Source organism: Ascochyta rabiei, chromosome 20 (genome assembly GCF_004011695.2).
Source record: "Ascochyta rabiei chromosome 20, complete sequence".
NCBI lineage: Eukaryota > Fungi > Ascomycota > Dothideomycetes > Pleosporales > Didymellaceae > Ascochyta > Ascochyta rabiei.
The window spans coordinates 247499-258613 of record NC_082424.1 but is presented as its reverse complement, the minus strand read 5'-3'; the positions used below and the strand labels follow the sequence as shown (position 1 = coordinate 258613).

Here is an 11115-nt window from a genome sequence, read left to right as displayed (position 1 = left end):
CCAGGATTCAAGATTCTGGTATGACGTCACGTCACGTGCACATGCACATGCACGTGCAGCTCACAGCACAGCCATTCCAAAAAGAAGTGGTCGTTAATGTTTGTCGATGCACTGGCATCTGTATGGTATCATAAAAAGAGAATGAGAGCGAAAGCCCGTGCGCAGGCAGCGCTCCTGAAAGAGCCTGTACAAGCCTGCCATGCATGGCGTTCCCCATGCGCCCCTACTCGCCGGTAGGTCCGCGGGCGGATGCGCTCGCTGTAGAAATGCATGTCATGTGCTGCTCGCCCACAACTGCCGCTCCAGCATGACGTCACGATTCCCTGCACACGTCAGGTTGCTGGAATTGGCGCGGCAGTCCTGGGCGGAAGAGGTTCACAGGGCGGGGCTCCAGTGCTGTCATGTGACCAGCCTGGCGTCCTGGAGTCGCTCGCTGCGGTTTTGTTGTGAGCGCTCAAGAGGAAGCCACTGCAGACGAGTCGGTTGCACTGTCAGAAGCCTTCTCCTTGCCCTTCTCGGCCGCCTTTGACTTCTCGTCGTCCGAAGCGTACAGGCCGTGCTCGTAGATGTAGTCGACGACCTTGTCCGGGATGTAGTAACGAATGCTCTTGCCGCGCTTGCGGAACAGGCGGATCTTGGTAGACGAGACGTCGTTCTGGATGAGCTGAGGAATGACGCGGATGTTCTCTTTCCACTGCTGGAGACTGACAAGCGCATCGTCTGGTGCGCGTTAGCATGGTTGCGTGGCGTGGCGTGGGTGGAGGAGTAGTCAAACATACCGATGTCGGTCCCGCTGCGCTCGAGGATGAAGGCGCCGTAAACGCCAAGAATCCTGCTCAGATCTTCACGAGCCCACAGGCCGGGTGTGCTCATGGTCTGGATGAGGTCGGCGCCCGCGAGGAGGGCCACGTGAATCTTCTTCTTCTCGCCCGTCGACGTCGCGATGCCTCCCAGGACCTGGTTCAGCTCGTGGTCGAAGTGGTCGAGGACCTTTACCGTGGGCATGTACTCCTTGTGCAGAGGCTCCCAGGGGTCGACGCCAATCCAGGTGGAGCTGTCGTTGACGGCGATCCTGGTCATGCTGATGCGGTGGTGCGCCGAGGCCAGGCCAGCCTTCTTGTACGCGTCGCCGACGGGGCTGAAGAAGCCGCCCACGACCTCGAAGTCCGTCTCAAACTGGCAGTAGTCGGTGGCTTCCTCGAACATGCGCAGGTGGAGGTTAGTGGGCGGCGAGAAGGAACCGCAGGACACGAGGACGATGGGCTGCTTGTTGTCGTTGGAGAGCACCTTCTTCAGCCTCTCTTTGGGGAATTTGTAGTTGTCGAGCGTGACGGTGTTGGTGTGCTCGAGCCCAGCGTCGAGGGCGATGTCGCTGCTCGCTGGTGAAGTCATGGCTGCGGTGTGGGCGGTGTGGTGTGGGAGGGGGGAGGGCCGAGGGCGGATAACGAGGGTCAGCCTCCGGTCCGAGGTTCGCCGGCTAGGTAGTGAGAGGGCGCGGGTGCAGCGGAGTGGGGCAGCGAGTGTGGCTGGTGCGGTGGTAGTGGTGGTGGTGGTGGTGGTGGTGTAGCGTGCAGTGGGTCTGAGGGAGAAAGTCAGTGGGGGTCGGCGAAAGGACATTGGTTCGAGCCAACATACCTACTGTGCAAGAGAAGAGTCGACGTGCTCGGATGCAGGCCGCAAGGCACCGGCAGTGATTCAGGCTTGGACGGCTGGGCTAGGTAGGACGCGAACTAGGCGATTTCGGGTGGAGGGGCAAGATTCAACGCTTCGATGGCTGGCGGGGAGTACTTCGTAGATAGGTCAGAAGACGGGCGCTGAATCAAGTGTACAGTGTAGGGCTGAATCAAGTGTACAGTGTAGGGCTGAATCAAGTGTACAGTGCAGGGCTGAATCAAGTGTACAGTGCAGGGCTGAATCAAGTGTACCGTGCAGGGCTAAATCAAGTGTACAGTGCAGGCTGAAAGGAGGAGGGCAGGGCAAAAGGAAGCGGGCGGGCTCCATTTTGTAGGCTGGGTGTAGCTCTAGGCTGCGGTTGAGACATGCCCGCTGCCGATGAGCACCTAGGCGACCGTCCGTTCGAGTTCGAGACGACGAGCCCGCGAGACGCGAGCCCCCACCCGCATTGCCGGATCGCGTGCTGCGAACTGCGCTAGAGCCAACGAAACGCCTGGACTGGGGAGGACGTCTGCACGCCCGTCCGCACGCCCGCCTGCACAGAATCGTGCGTCTGCAGCTGAAACCTCTGCTGCATCCGAGTGCTCGCCAGGAATGCCAAGAATGCCAACAAGGCTCTATTTCCCGCAGCTCGGCGCCCCCTTCTCGCACGTCGGCAGCAAAACAGCGCGGCTCACGTGCGTCGAATTGCGCCATGCTCCCCACTCGTGTGCAGTGCAGTCGTCCGCGCTTCGGCCCTGCGATTAGATCCGTGGGATGCTGAGAAATCCAGACAATGAGTCGGGGAGCATGATCGCTTGTGAAAAGGAAGAGAAGATGGAAATACGATGGAATTGAAACGAAAATACAAATAATATAAGTATTTAAAATAATGATAGTTAGCAACAATCGCCTGAAAGAGCATAAAGCGCACGGCCGGAAGGCGATTCTCACTCGACCTGACCTGGGAGACAGGCATGGCCAACCCACATGACCGCGACATGGCAGGTTAAGTGTTAGTGTCGTTAGAGTCATAGGATACTGTATACTGTACACCTAGTAGTGTAGTTGGAGTTATAAGATACTGTATGCTGTACACCTAGTAGTGTAGTTGGAGTCATAAGATACTGTATGCTGTACAACTAGTAGTGTAGTTGGAGTTATAAGATACTGTATGCTGTACACCTAGTAGTGTAGTTAGAGTTATAACTTACTATATGCTGTACACCTAGTAGTGTAGTTAGAGTTATAAGATACTGTATGCTGTATACCTAGTAGTGTAGTTAGAGTCATAAAATACTGTATAGTGTACACCTAGAAGCTAGCAGCGTTTCATGGGCTTGCAGTGACTGTAATGTCTGGTGAGCTGGAATAAGCAGTAGGATGGAAAGAGTACCATGTTGGTGAAAACCACAATGTTATGATGAAGACAGTACGAGGTGTTCACGAAGACTTGTTCATGAAGATCCGTTAACAAAGGTCTGTTCATAAAGATCGCCTACAGTGATAGACGGTGTAATCGCTGCACTGCACTGCGAGACAAGGCTGAGGCTGGGTGACAGAAACGGCAGGAATAGTCGACTTGGGCACAGAAGGAGCGCATCTCTGTTCTCTTCGTGGCGACGGCAGAATTTGGCCTGGCCATGTGTCTGCCATGGCATGTGGCCAGAAGGGACAGACCAACAGGTCAAGAAACGCGAGAGCCAAAGACGGCGGACAGTGCGGCAGAGAGTCCAAGCCGTTGGCGCTGGTCGTGCTCTGCCTCTCCCGTGCTCTGTAGTATCGAGTATCGATAAGGATAAGCTAAGCGGCTGCGATATGTCACGGCCGCAACGCTACCAGATTCCATCTGTCCCAAGCGCATCCAGCACCAGCACCAGCACCAGGACCAGCACCAGCACCAGCACCAGCACCAGCACCAGCACCCGCTCCAGCTCCAGCACCCGCTCCAGCATTTCTACACGCTTGCAGTACTGTGCCGAGCATCACACTCGCTTGCTTGCCTGCCCGTCTGCCTGTCTGCCCGCCTGCCTGCCTACCTGCCTACTTGCCTGCCTGCCTGCCTGCCTCCAAGCACCGCCACCCATCCTGCAGCTGCTCTTCACTGCGCGTGCGGCCAGAGCTGCTCCGTTTCACCGCACTCGCTCGAGCAGATCCGCCCATGGCGACCTATGGAACGTCCTCGTGAAAGCCCCGACCAGCAGCGCCACAGCAGGTACGATTCCATTTCGCTCGTTTGTCGACGCCCGCAACACAGCCGGCGTCTCTCTCTCTGCCCGCTACGACGGCACGCGTGCATTGCTCTTTGCTCTTTGCTGTTTGCTCTTTGCTGTTTGCTGTTTGTTGTTTGCTGTGAGTAGTGAGCTGCGAGTAGTGAGCTGCCTCCCGCAACCCACACGCTGCTTGCCGCTCTCACCGCCGCCACAGCCACAGCCACAGCCTGCGCGAGCCTCATCGAGTTGCTAGGTGCTAGTTGCTAGTTGCTAGCCACGCAGCCCAACCCCAATCACACTCAGAATCTCATGTCGTCCAGAGTCACCCGCTCGTCTGCGAGGCCCGCACCAGGCTCCGCCAACGAGATCCCGCCGAACCCTCCCGCCCCTCCCCACCCCCCGCCTGCCACCACTCGCAAGCGCAAGTCCGTCGCCGTCGCCGCCGCCGCCGACGCCGACACGGGCCCAGAGCAGCCCGCCCCCGCCCATCCAGAAGAGACGCCGCCTGCGCGCACTGCTCGTGCCAAGCGCACAAAGCTCAATCCCGAGAGCTCGTCTGCTGCAGCTCCCACCCGCCCCAACAAGGCAAAGGGCAAGGCCGCCATGTCGTCACCTGGGTACGGCCGAGCCGCCTCCCACCACGAGCCCACGCTGACTGCAAGCAGGCCCTCGACCGCTCCCACCGCCGACAAGCCTTCACGTCGTGCCAAGGGCGCCCGCAAGAGCTCTGCGCAAGGTAATCGCTCGCCGCCTCACCCAGCATCCTCGCCACCTACTGAACACGGCGCAGATTCTCCCTCCACATCGCGCCGAAACTCGAGAAGAAAGGCAAAGACCGACGACGATACAAACATGGACGATGCCTCCGAGCACAAGTCGGACGACGAGCCCCAGAGTCCAGGCCACGGACACACGAGCGACGACGCCCACGGCCCAGCCACCCGCTACGACGAGGATGACGACGACGAAGACGACAACGACGATGACGACGGCGACGATGACGACGGCGACGACGACGACGACGATCCCTTCGCGAGCGGTTTCCTTGGCCGCAACCCACACCACAGCCTATCAGCCTTACGGCAGCTCACTGGACTGATGTCCGGCAACGCACAACGCCTGCGCGGCATCTTGGAGCAGCTCAAGTCGCCTGACATTTCTCTGCAGCTCATTGCGCTGCAAGACCTGTGCGAGGTGCTGCTCATGGCTACCGAAGACACACTCGCCGGCCACTTCTCGCCAGACGCATACGTAAAGGAACTCGTCAAGCTCATGCAGCCAAATGACTTCACCGGCGAGGAGAACCCAGAGGTCATGTTGCTCGCCTGCCGGTGCTTGGCCAATCTCATGGAAGCTCTGCCCGCCGCAACCGCCAACGTGGTGTATGGAGGTGCAGTGCCGGTCCTGTGCTCCAAGCTGCTCGAGATTGACTTCATTGACCTTGCCGAGCAAAGCCTGAGCACACTAGAGAAGATCTCGGTTGAATTTCCAGCATCCATCGTGCGAGAGGGCGGTCTCACGGCCTGTCTGACATTTCTCGATTTCTTCGCAACAAGCACACAGCGCACAGCGGTCACCACAGCTGCCAACTGCTGTCGCAACATCCCCGAGGACTCGTTCCCCACCGTCCGCGACGTCATGCCCATCTTGGAAAACATCCTGAACAACAGTGACCAGAAGGTCGTCGAGCAGGGGTGCATCTGTGTCTCGCGCATCGTGCAGAGCTTCAGACATCAGGAGGACAAACTTGAGGAGCTGGTCAGCCCGGGGCTGCTGAAGGCCATTCTGGCACTTTTGCTGCCCGGCACCACGAACCTCATTGGGCCGCACATCCACACCATGTTCTTGCAGGTCCTTGCCTACACAGCCAAAGCAAGCCCGAGCTTGTCTGCTGAGCTGCTCAAGATGAATGTGGTCGACACTTTGTATCAGATCCTGACAGGCGTATCTCCACCCAGCGGGACAGGAGATGTTGCAAACAAGATTGACTCTGTTGTCATCATGCAGGCGCTGATTCACCGACCCAAGGACCAGGTGTTTGAAACGCTCAACGTCATCTGCGAGTTGTTGCCCGACGTTACCAACGACGGGCTCTCGTATCTCGAAGCTCTGTTCGACGCTGGCTATCCCGGGCGTGACCAGCCGCCCTTGTCGGAGAGCAAGAAGACCGGAAACGAGAAGCGCGTGGAGCTTTTTGAGGAATGCAAGACTGAAGTTAAGCGCTTCGCAGTCATTCTGCTTCCCACTCTGACAGACGCGTATTCAAGCACAGTAAATCTGAACGTGCGGCAGAAGGTGCTCACTGCACAACTGAAGATGTTGTCAAACCTCGACACCGAATTTCTCGAGGAAGCACTGCGCGCTGTGCCTTATGCCTCATTCCTAGCGTCCATTTTCTCGCAACAAGACCACCCCACGTTAGTCACTTACGCGCTTCAAGCAGCTGAGCTGCTTCTCAAGCGTCTGGGATCCATCTATCGGTATCAGTTCTACCGCGAGGGTGTCATCGCAGAAATTTCCATCCTAGCCAACCGCCCGAGCAAGGCCTTGGAAGGTTGTACCAAAGACTCCAAGCCCACAACAGACATCGAAGTAGTCGAAGAATCCAACACCACCACGGCACCCACAGAAGATCAAGCTGCAGGCCCAGGCGTCGCCGACCTAATGGAAGTAGAGGCGCACTCGGAAGAAAACAATGATGAGGATGATGGAGACGAGGAGCACAACGAGAACGGCGAGGATCAAGACGATGACGAGGCTTCCGACTCGTCATCTTCTTCTGACCAAAACTCTCTGCCCCTTCCCAACATCGACGACATCATCACGATGCGGGCAAAGAAGTTCATTGACGTCCACGAGAAAGACAGCGACAAGCCCATCCGAGATAAAGCGTCCGCAGTCCTGGAGGACTTGAAGTCTCTTGCCAAGAATCTCAAAGAGTGCACATCGCAGGGTAGCACAGACACCTGCGCAGAGCTTTTCACGCGACTGGCAACATATTTCCAAGGCGATGCCCTGGAAAGCATCACAAGCTACGAATTGAAGTCTTCCAAGATCGTAGACGCACTGCTGGATCTGTTCTCGAATAACATCTCCAAGAACGGCGTAGATCCACGATCGTTGTTCCTCGAAGCTTTCATGGGTACCAGCAGCAACAATAAGATCAAGACTGCTAGCAGTGCGTCTCCAGCGACACCATTCAGCGTGCTGGTGAACAAGCTTCAAGACCTTCTAAGTAGGTCGGAGCACTTCGAGGTGATCACAGTACACCAAAATTCGTACGACGGCCGTGGCAGCGCAGCAAACATGTTGGCCAAGCAGCTTCGGTTGAAGCTCGTCGCAGAAGACGACTCTGGCATTCCCAAGGCGTATCGTAACATCATGGTATCTATCCACGCCATTGCTACGTTCAAGGCGTTGGATGACTACCTTCGACCACGCATGCATGTCGCTACTGAGCGACCGCGAGGAAGCAGGACGCGGGATCAATTTGCCGCATATGCCCAAGCTCTCGCAGAAGGACGTGCGCCTCCGCCCCCAGAGACGCCCAGCGAGACCACCAGTCGACCTTCGAAGAAGACATCGAAATCGAAGCTGAGGTCAAACGAAGACTCTGAAGCTGGTCCTAGCTCTGCGTCGCAGGGGAAGACGCGTCGCTCGAGCCGTCGTCAACAAACACAACCTCCCCCTCCGCCACCACCACCATCCGCTCCAGCCAAGGCTCATTCAAACAGCAGCCAAGACCCGCTCGAATGTGCAGATGAAGAACGCTTGTCCGACCGGGATTCGATGGGCGAGAATGCTGCACTAAATGCCATTGTCGATGAGCTCGAAGAGGAACTCGAGAATGAACTTGAGGGTGCACTTGACGACGAGGAGGAGGAGCCAGACCCGTCCGCGGTCAGTGTTGAGGTAGCATCGACCGGTAAGGCTACGGCTCGGAAAGAAGACGGCACCAGGATTGCCACGCCGATCCCGGGTACGCCATCGACGAAACCCTCGGACCGGTTGAGCACTCCGGCTTCACGCCTGACTGCGCTGTTACAGAACTCTGCTATGCGACAGAGCCTTGGTGCTGCCTCATCGGCACTGTCATATGCTGCTGCAGTGCAGTCAACGCCGCAAGACTGGCACATCGAGTTCAGTGTAAATGACCAACCCATCTCAAGCGAGACAACAATCTACCGTGTTGTCCACTTCAACCAAGCACAAGCATCGGACGTGTCTCAGCGCACAGTATGGAATGCTGTCCATACCATCAAGTTCAAGCGCGTTGCGGGTCCACCTCCAGGCGAGGCATCGTCGCAGACTCCACCACCAGAGTCGAAGGCCGAGAGCCAGACCATGCCCGCATCGTTGGATAACCACCCCGTCACGTCCGGCATTCTTCGTCTACTCAACCTGCTCCACGGCCTGAACTCACATCTTGACGACGTCCTCTCCGACAACAAGGACCAGATCAAACTGAATGCTGAGCCACTTTCGCAGTTCGTCAACACTAAGCTCACAGCGAAGCTCAACCGTCAACTCGAAGAGCCATTGATCGTAGCAAGCAACTGCCTCCCAAGCTGGAGTGAGGACCTGGCTCGCTTCTATCCCTTCCTCTTCCCCTTCGAGTCGCGTCATCTCTTCGTTCAGTCCACCTCTTTCGGGTATTCTCGATGCATGACGCGCTGGCAAAACACGCAGACTACGAACGACACACGAAACGATCGCCATCGAGATGAACGCCCCTTCCTTGGCAGGCTTCAGCGACAGAAGGTCAGGATTTCGCGATCTAGGATCCTTGAGTCTGCTATGAAGGTCATGCAACTCTACGGACACTCCCCCAGCGTCTTGGAAGTTGAGTACTTTGAGGAAGTTGGCACTGGCTTGGGCCCAACCTTGGAGTTCTACTCGACCGTCTCTCGGGAGTTCTCGAAGAAGAAACTCAAGATCTGGAGAGAAAACGACTCGAACGGCACGGATGAGTACGCATTTGGCAAGCGAGGCCTGTTCCCTGCGCCAATGAGCGCACAACAAGCGGCCTCGGAGGACGGCGAGAAGAAGCTTGAGATGTTCAAGGTTCTTGGGAAGTTTGTTGCGCGATCAATGCTAGACTCACGCATCATTGACGTGTCTTTCAACCCTACACTGTTCCGTCTCAGCGACAGCAGTAGCACAGTCATCACACCTTCGCTCGCGACCATTAGGACCGTCGACGAAGATCTTGCCAAGTCCCTAATGCTGTTGAAGAAGTTTGCAGATGCCAAGAAGCAAATCGATGTCGACCAGAGCAAGACTGATGCACAGAAACTTGATGCTGCACAGAGCATCCGCTTCCAGGACTGCGCTGTCGACGACCTGGCACTCGACTTCACATTGCCGGGCTACCCAGCCATCGAGCTGATCGAGGATGGCGCGCAGACAACAGTGACAATCGAAAATGTTGGTCTGTATGTTGAGAAGGTTCTCGACTTTACCCTAGGTTCAGGAGTGAAGCGCCAAATTGATGCTTTCAGCGCTGGCTTTACAGAGGTGTTCCCCTACTCCGCGCTCAGAGCTTTCACCCCAGACGAGCTTGTCATGCTGTTCGGCAGGAACGACGAGGATTGGTCACTCGAGAGTAAGTGCCTCACGTTCTTGGAAGCGACTGAGCTAACTCTAAATCAGCCCTCATGGACTCAATCAAGGCCGACCATGGCTTCAACCTCGACAGCAAGAGCGTCCGCAACCTACTTCAAACCATGAGCCAATACACGCCAGAAGAACGCCGAGAATTCTTGCAGTTCATTACTGGTAGTCCGAAACTCCCTATCGGAGGTAAGCGCGTTTGCCCGTACTGAAAGAAACCCACTGACAAGGCACAGGCTTCAAGAGTCTCACGCCCATGTTCACCGTTGTGTGCAAGCCAGCCGAACCACCGTACACATCCGACGATTACCTCCCATCGGTCATGACGTGCGTCAATTACCTCAAGATGCCAGACTACAGCACCTTGGACATGCTGCGCGAGAAGCTGAGCGTTGCAGTCAAGGAGGGCCAGGGCGCGTTCCATCTTTCATAGACAGCTCGTTGCAGGGCATGTCAGGTGCATAGGTTGCAAGATTTGTTAGCAATGTTTCTTTGGGCATTTACGGGTGCATTGTTCTTTAACGGCCTCACGACATGGCATTGCATTGCATTGCAACGCAAGAACAGGATGGAATCATGCATAGAAGGCAGTCTGGCGTCTCTCTCTTTGTACCCATTCGTAGCTTGTAAATCTACCGTAGTTTGGCACGACCTCTGATCGCATCACCCTTTCATCTCAAAACTCACAATCTCGGCCATTCCCCATTAACCCCCCCCCCCCCCCCCCCCCTTTTGAAGTTCAACGCCTCGCACTTTCAACTCGCCCAATCCCATTCCAGATGGAGACGCAACAGTGGAGCCAGGGGCTCCAAACCAAGATCGCCCTAAAACCTAATCTTAGACGCGCACTCACAGATGCCTCGGAGCGGTAGTGGGTCTATGCTTCCCGTCCATCTCGCCCTTCAGACCGCTACCTCTACCTCTCCACGGTTATGTATGTGTGTGTGTGTGTGTGTGTATTTGTATTTGTATTCCAGTTCAACGGTTCCTCGATGGCCTGATCGAAATTGAACCGCAGAGCGTCGTTCATCTTAGGCGGGTGGGAAATGCGTCCAGTCGGCGTGGATGAACTTGTTGTAGGTAAAAACGACGAGGGGGGTGTCGGTGGGTGTCGGTGGTCAATGGTCGATGGTCGGTGGTCGGTGGTCGGTGGTTGTAGAGCTTGGACGCATGCCGTGGTTTTTGTTCATGGTGGGTGTTTCTGTTCCTGCACGAGGAGGATTCGAGCGCAGGGGAGGCAGGGCCGGGTTGCTCTGTTGCGGTGGTGGTTGTATGGTGGAGTGCCGTCTGGGGGCTGTACGGTAGAGCGGTGCGCAGGACTCACAGCAAGGCGCGGTGCAGCGCATGGGTTAGCAGAGCAGGGCACGGATCGTGCTGCACAGCGGGTGTGGAGACGGTGGTGCTGGACTGTCTGGTATGCGCCTCGTGCTTGCTTGGGCTTGCGAGATTGAGGTGGGTTCTTGTTGGTTTCTGCGCTGCCTTTTTGCTCCTGAGACATATCGTTTCTTCCCTGCCGTCGTGTCTTTGCTGTCCATCCTTCTTCGTCCTCCCTGCTTTTATTGTTTCGGGTCTTTCTCCTTTTGTTCGGACAAAAACTTCTTCTACATTTTCGTCGGTTTGCGTTTCTGGGTTGTAC

General features: G+C 56.4%; 3 protein-coding genes across 4 annotated transcripts, besides 12 other annotated features; 1 reads left to right on the top strand and 2 right to left on the bottom strand.

The window, feature by feature from the left end:
* Positions 1 to 23: 23 nt before the first annotated feature.
* Positions 24 to 70: a tandem repeat.
* A 329-nt stretch (positions 71 to 399) lies between these two features.
* EKO05_0010559 (Nicotinamide-nucleotide adenylyltransferase) lies at positions 400 to 1392 on the bottom strand (the record flags this gene model as incomplete). Of its 2 annotated transcripts, XM_038943574.2 has the most annotated exons (2): positions 400 to 720; positions 780 to 1392. In XM_038943574.2, 2 exons carry the CDS (start codon positions 1390 to 1392, stop codon positions 455 to 457), a joined length of 879 nt encoding a protein of 292 aa, XP_038793519.2. The 2 variants fall into 2 exon arrangements, with proteins under 2 accessions (XP_038793519.2, XP_059493771.1); XM_059637788.1 differs by having other exon boundaries at positions 400 to 1392.
* Positions 1393 to 1533: 141 nt separating this feature from the next.
* Positions 1534 to 1564: a tandem repeat.
* Positions 1565 to 1800: 236 nt separating this feature from the next.
* EKO05_0010558 (uncharacterized protein) lies at positions 1801 to 2688 on the bottom strand (the record flags this gene model as incomplete). The annotated part of the gene is made up of 1 exon (XM_059637787.1): positions 1801 to 2688. One exon carries the CDS (start codon positions 2686 to 2688, stop codon positions 1801 to 1803), a length of 888 nt encoding a protein of 295 aa, XP_059493770.1.
* Positions 2689 to 3517: 829 nt separating this feature from the next.
* Positions 3518 to 3607: a tandem repeat.
* Positions 3608 to 3653: 46 nt separating this feature from the next.
* Positions 3654 to 3722: a tandem repeat.
* Positions 3723 to 3824: 102 nt separating this feature from the next.
* Positions 3825 to 9912, top strand: EKO05_0010557 (HECT-type E3 ubiquitin transferase; the record flags this gene model as incomplete). Its single annotated transcript, XM_059637786.1, has 6 exons — positions 3825 to 3868; positions 4187 to 4483; positions 4532 to 4602; positions 4657 to 9471; positions 9519 to 9668; positions 9716 to 9912. The coding sequence occupies 6 exons, from the start codon at positions 3825 to 3827 to the stop codon at positions 9910 to 9912; spliced, it is 5574 nt and encodes a 1857-aa protein (XP_059493769.1).
* Positions 3952 to 4007: a tandem repeat.
* Positions 4111 to 4140: a tandem repeat.
* Positions 4813 to 4891: a tandem repeat.
* Positions 7543 to 7571: a tandem repeat.
* Positions 9913 to 10188: 276 nt separating the features above from the next.
* Positions 10189 to 10209: a tandem repeat.
* Positions 10210 to 10412: 203 nt separating this feature from the next.
* Positions 10413 to 10449: a tandem repeat.
* A 140-nt stretch (positions 10450 to 10589) lies between these two features.
* Positions 10590 to 10633: a tandem repeat.
* Positions 10634 to 11104: 471 nt separating this feature from the next.
* Positions 11105 to 11115: part of a tandem repeat that runs on past the window's edge.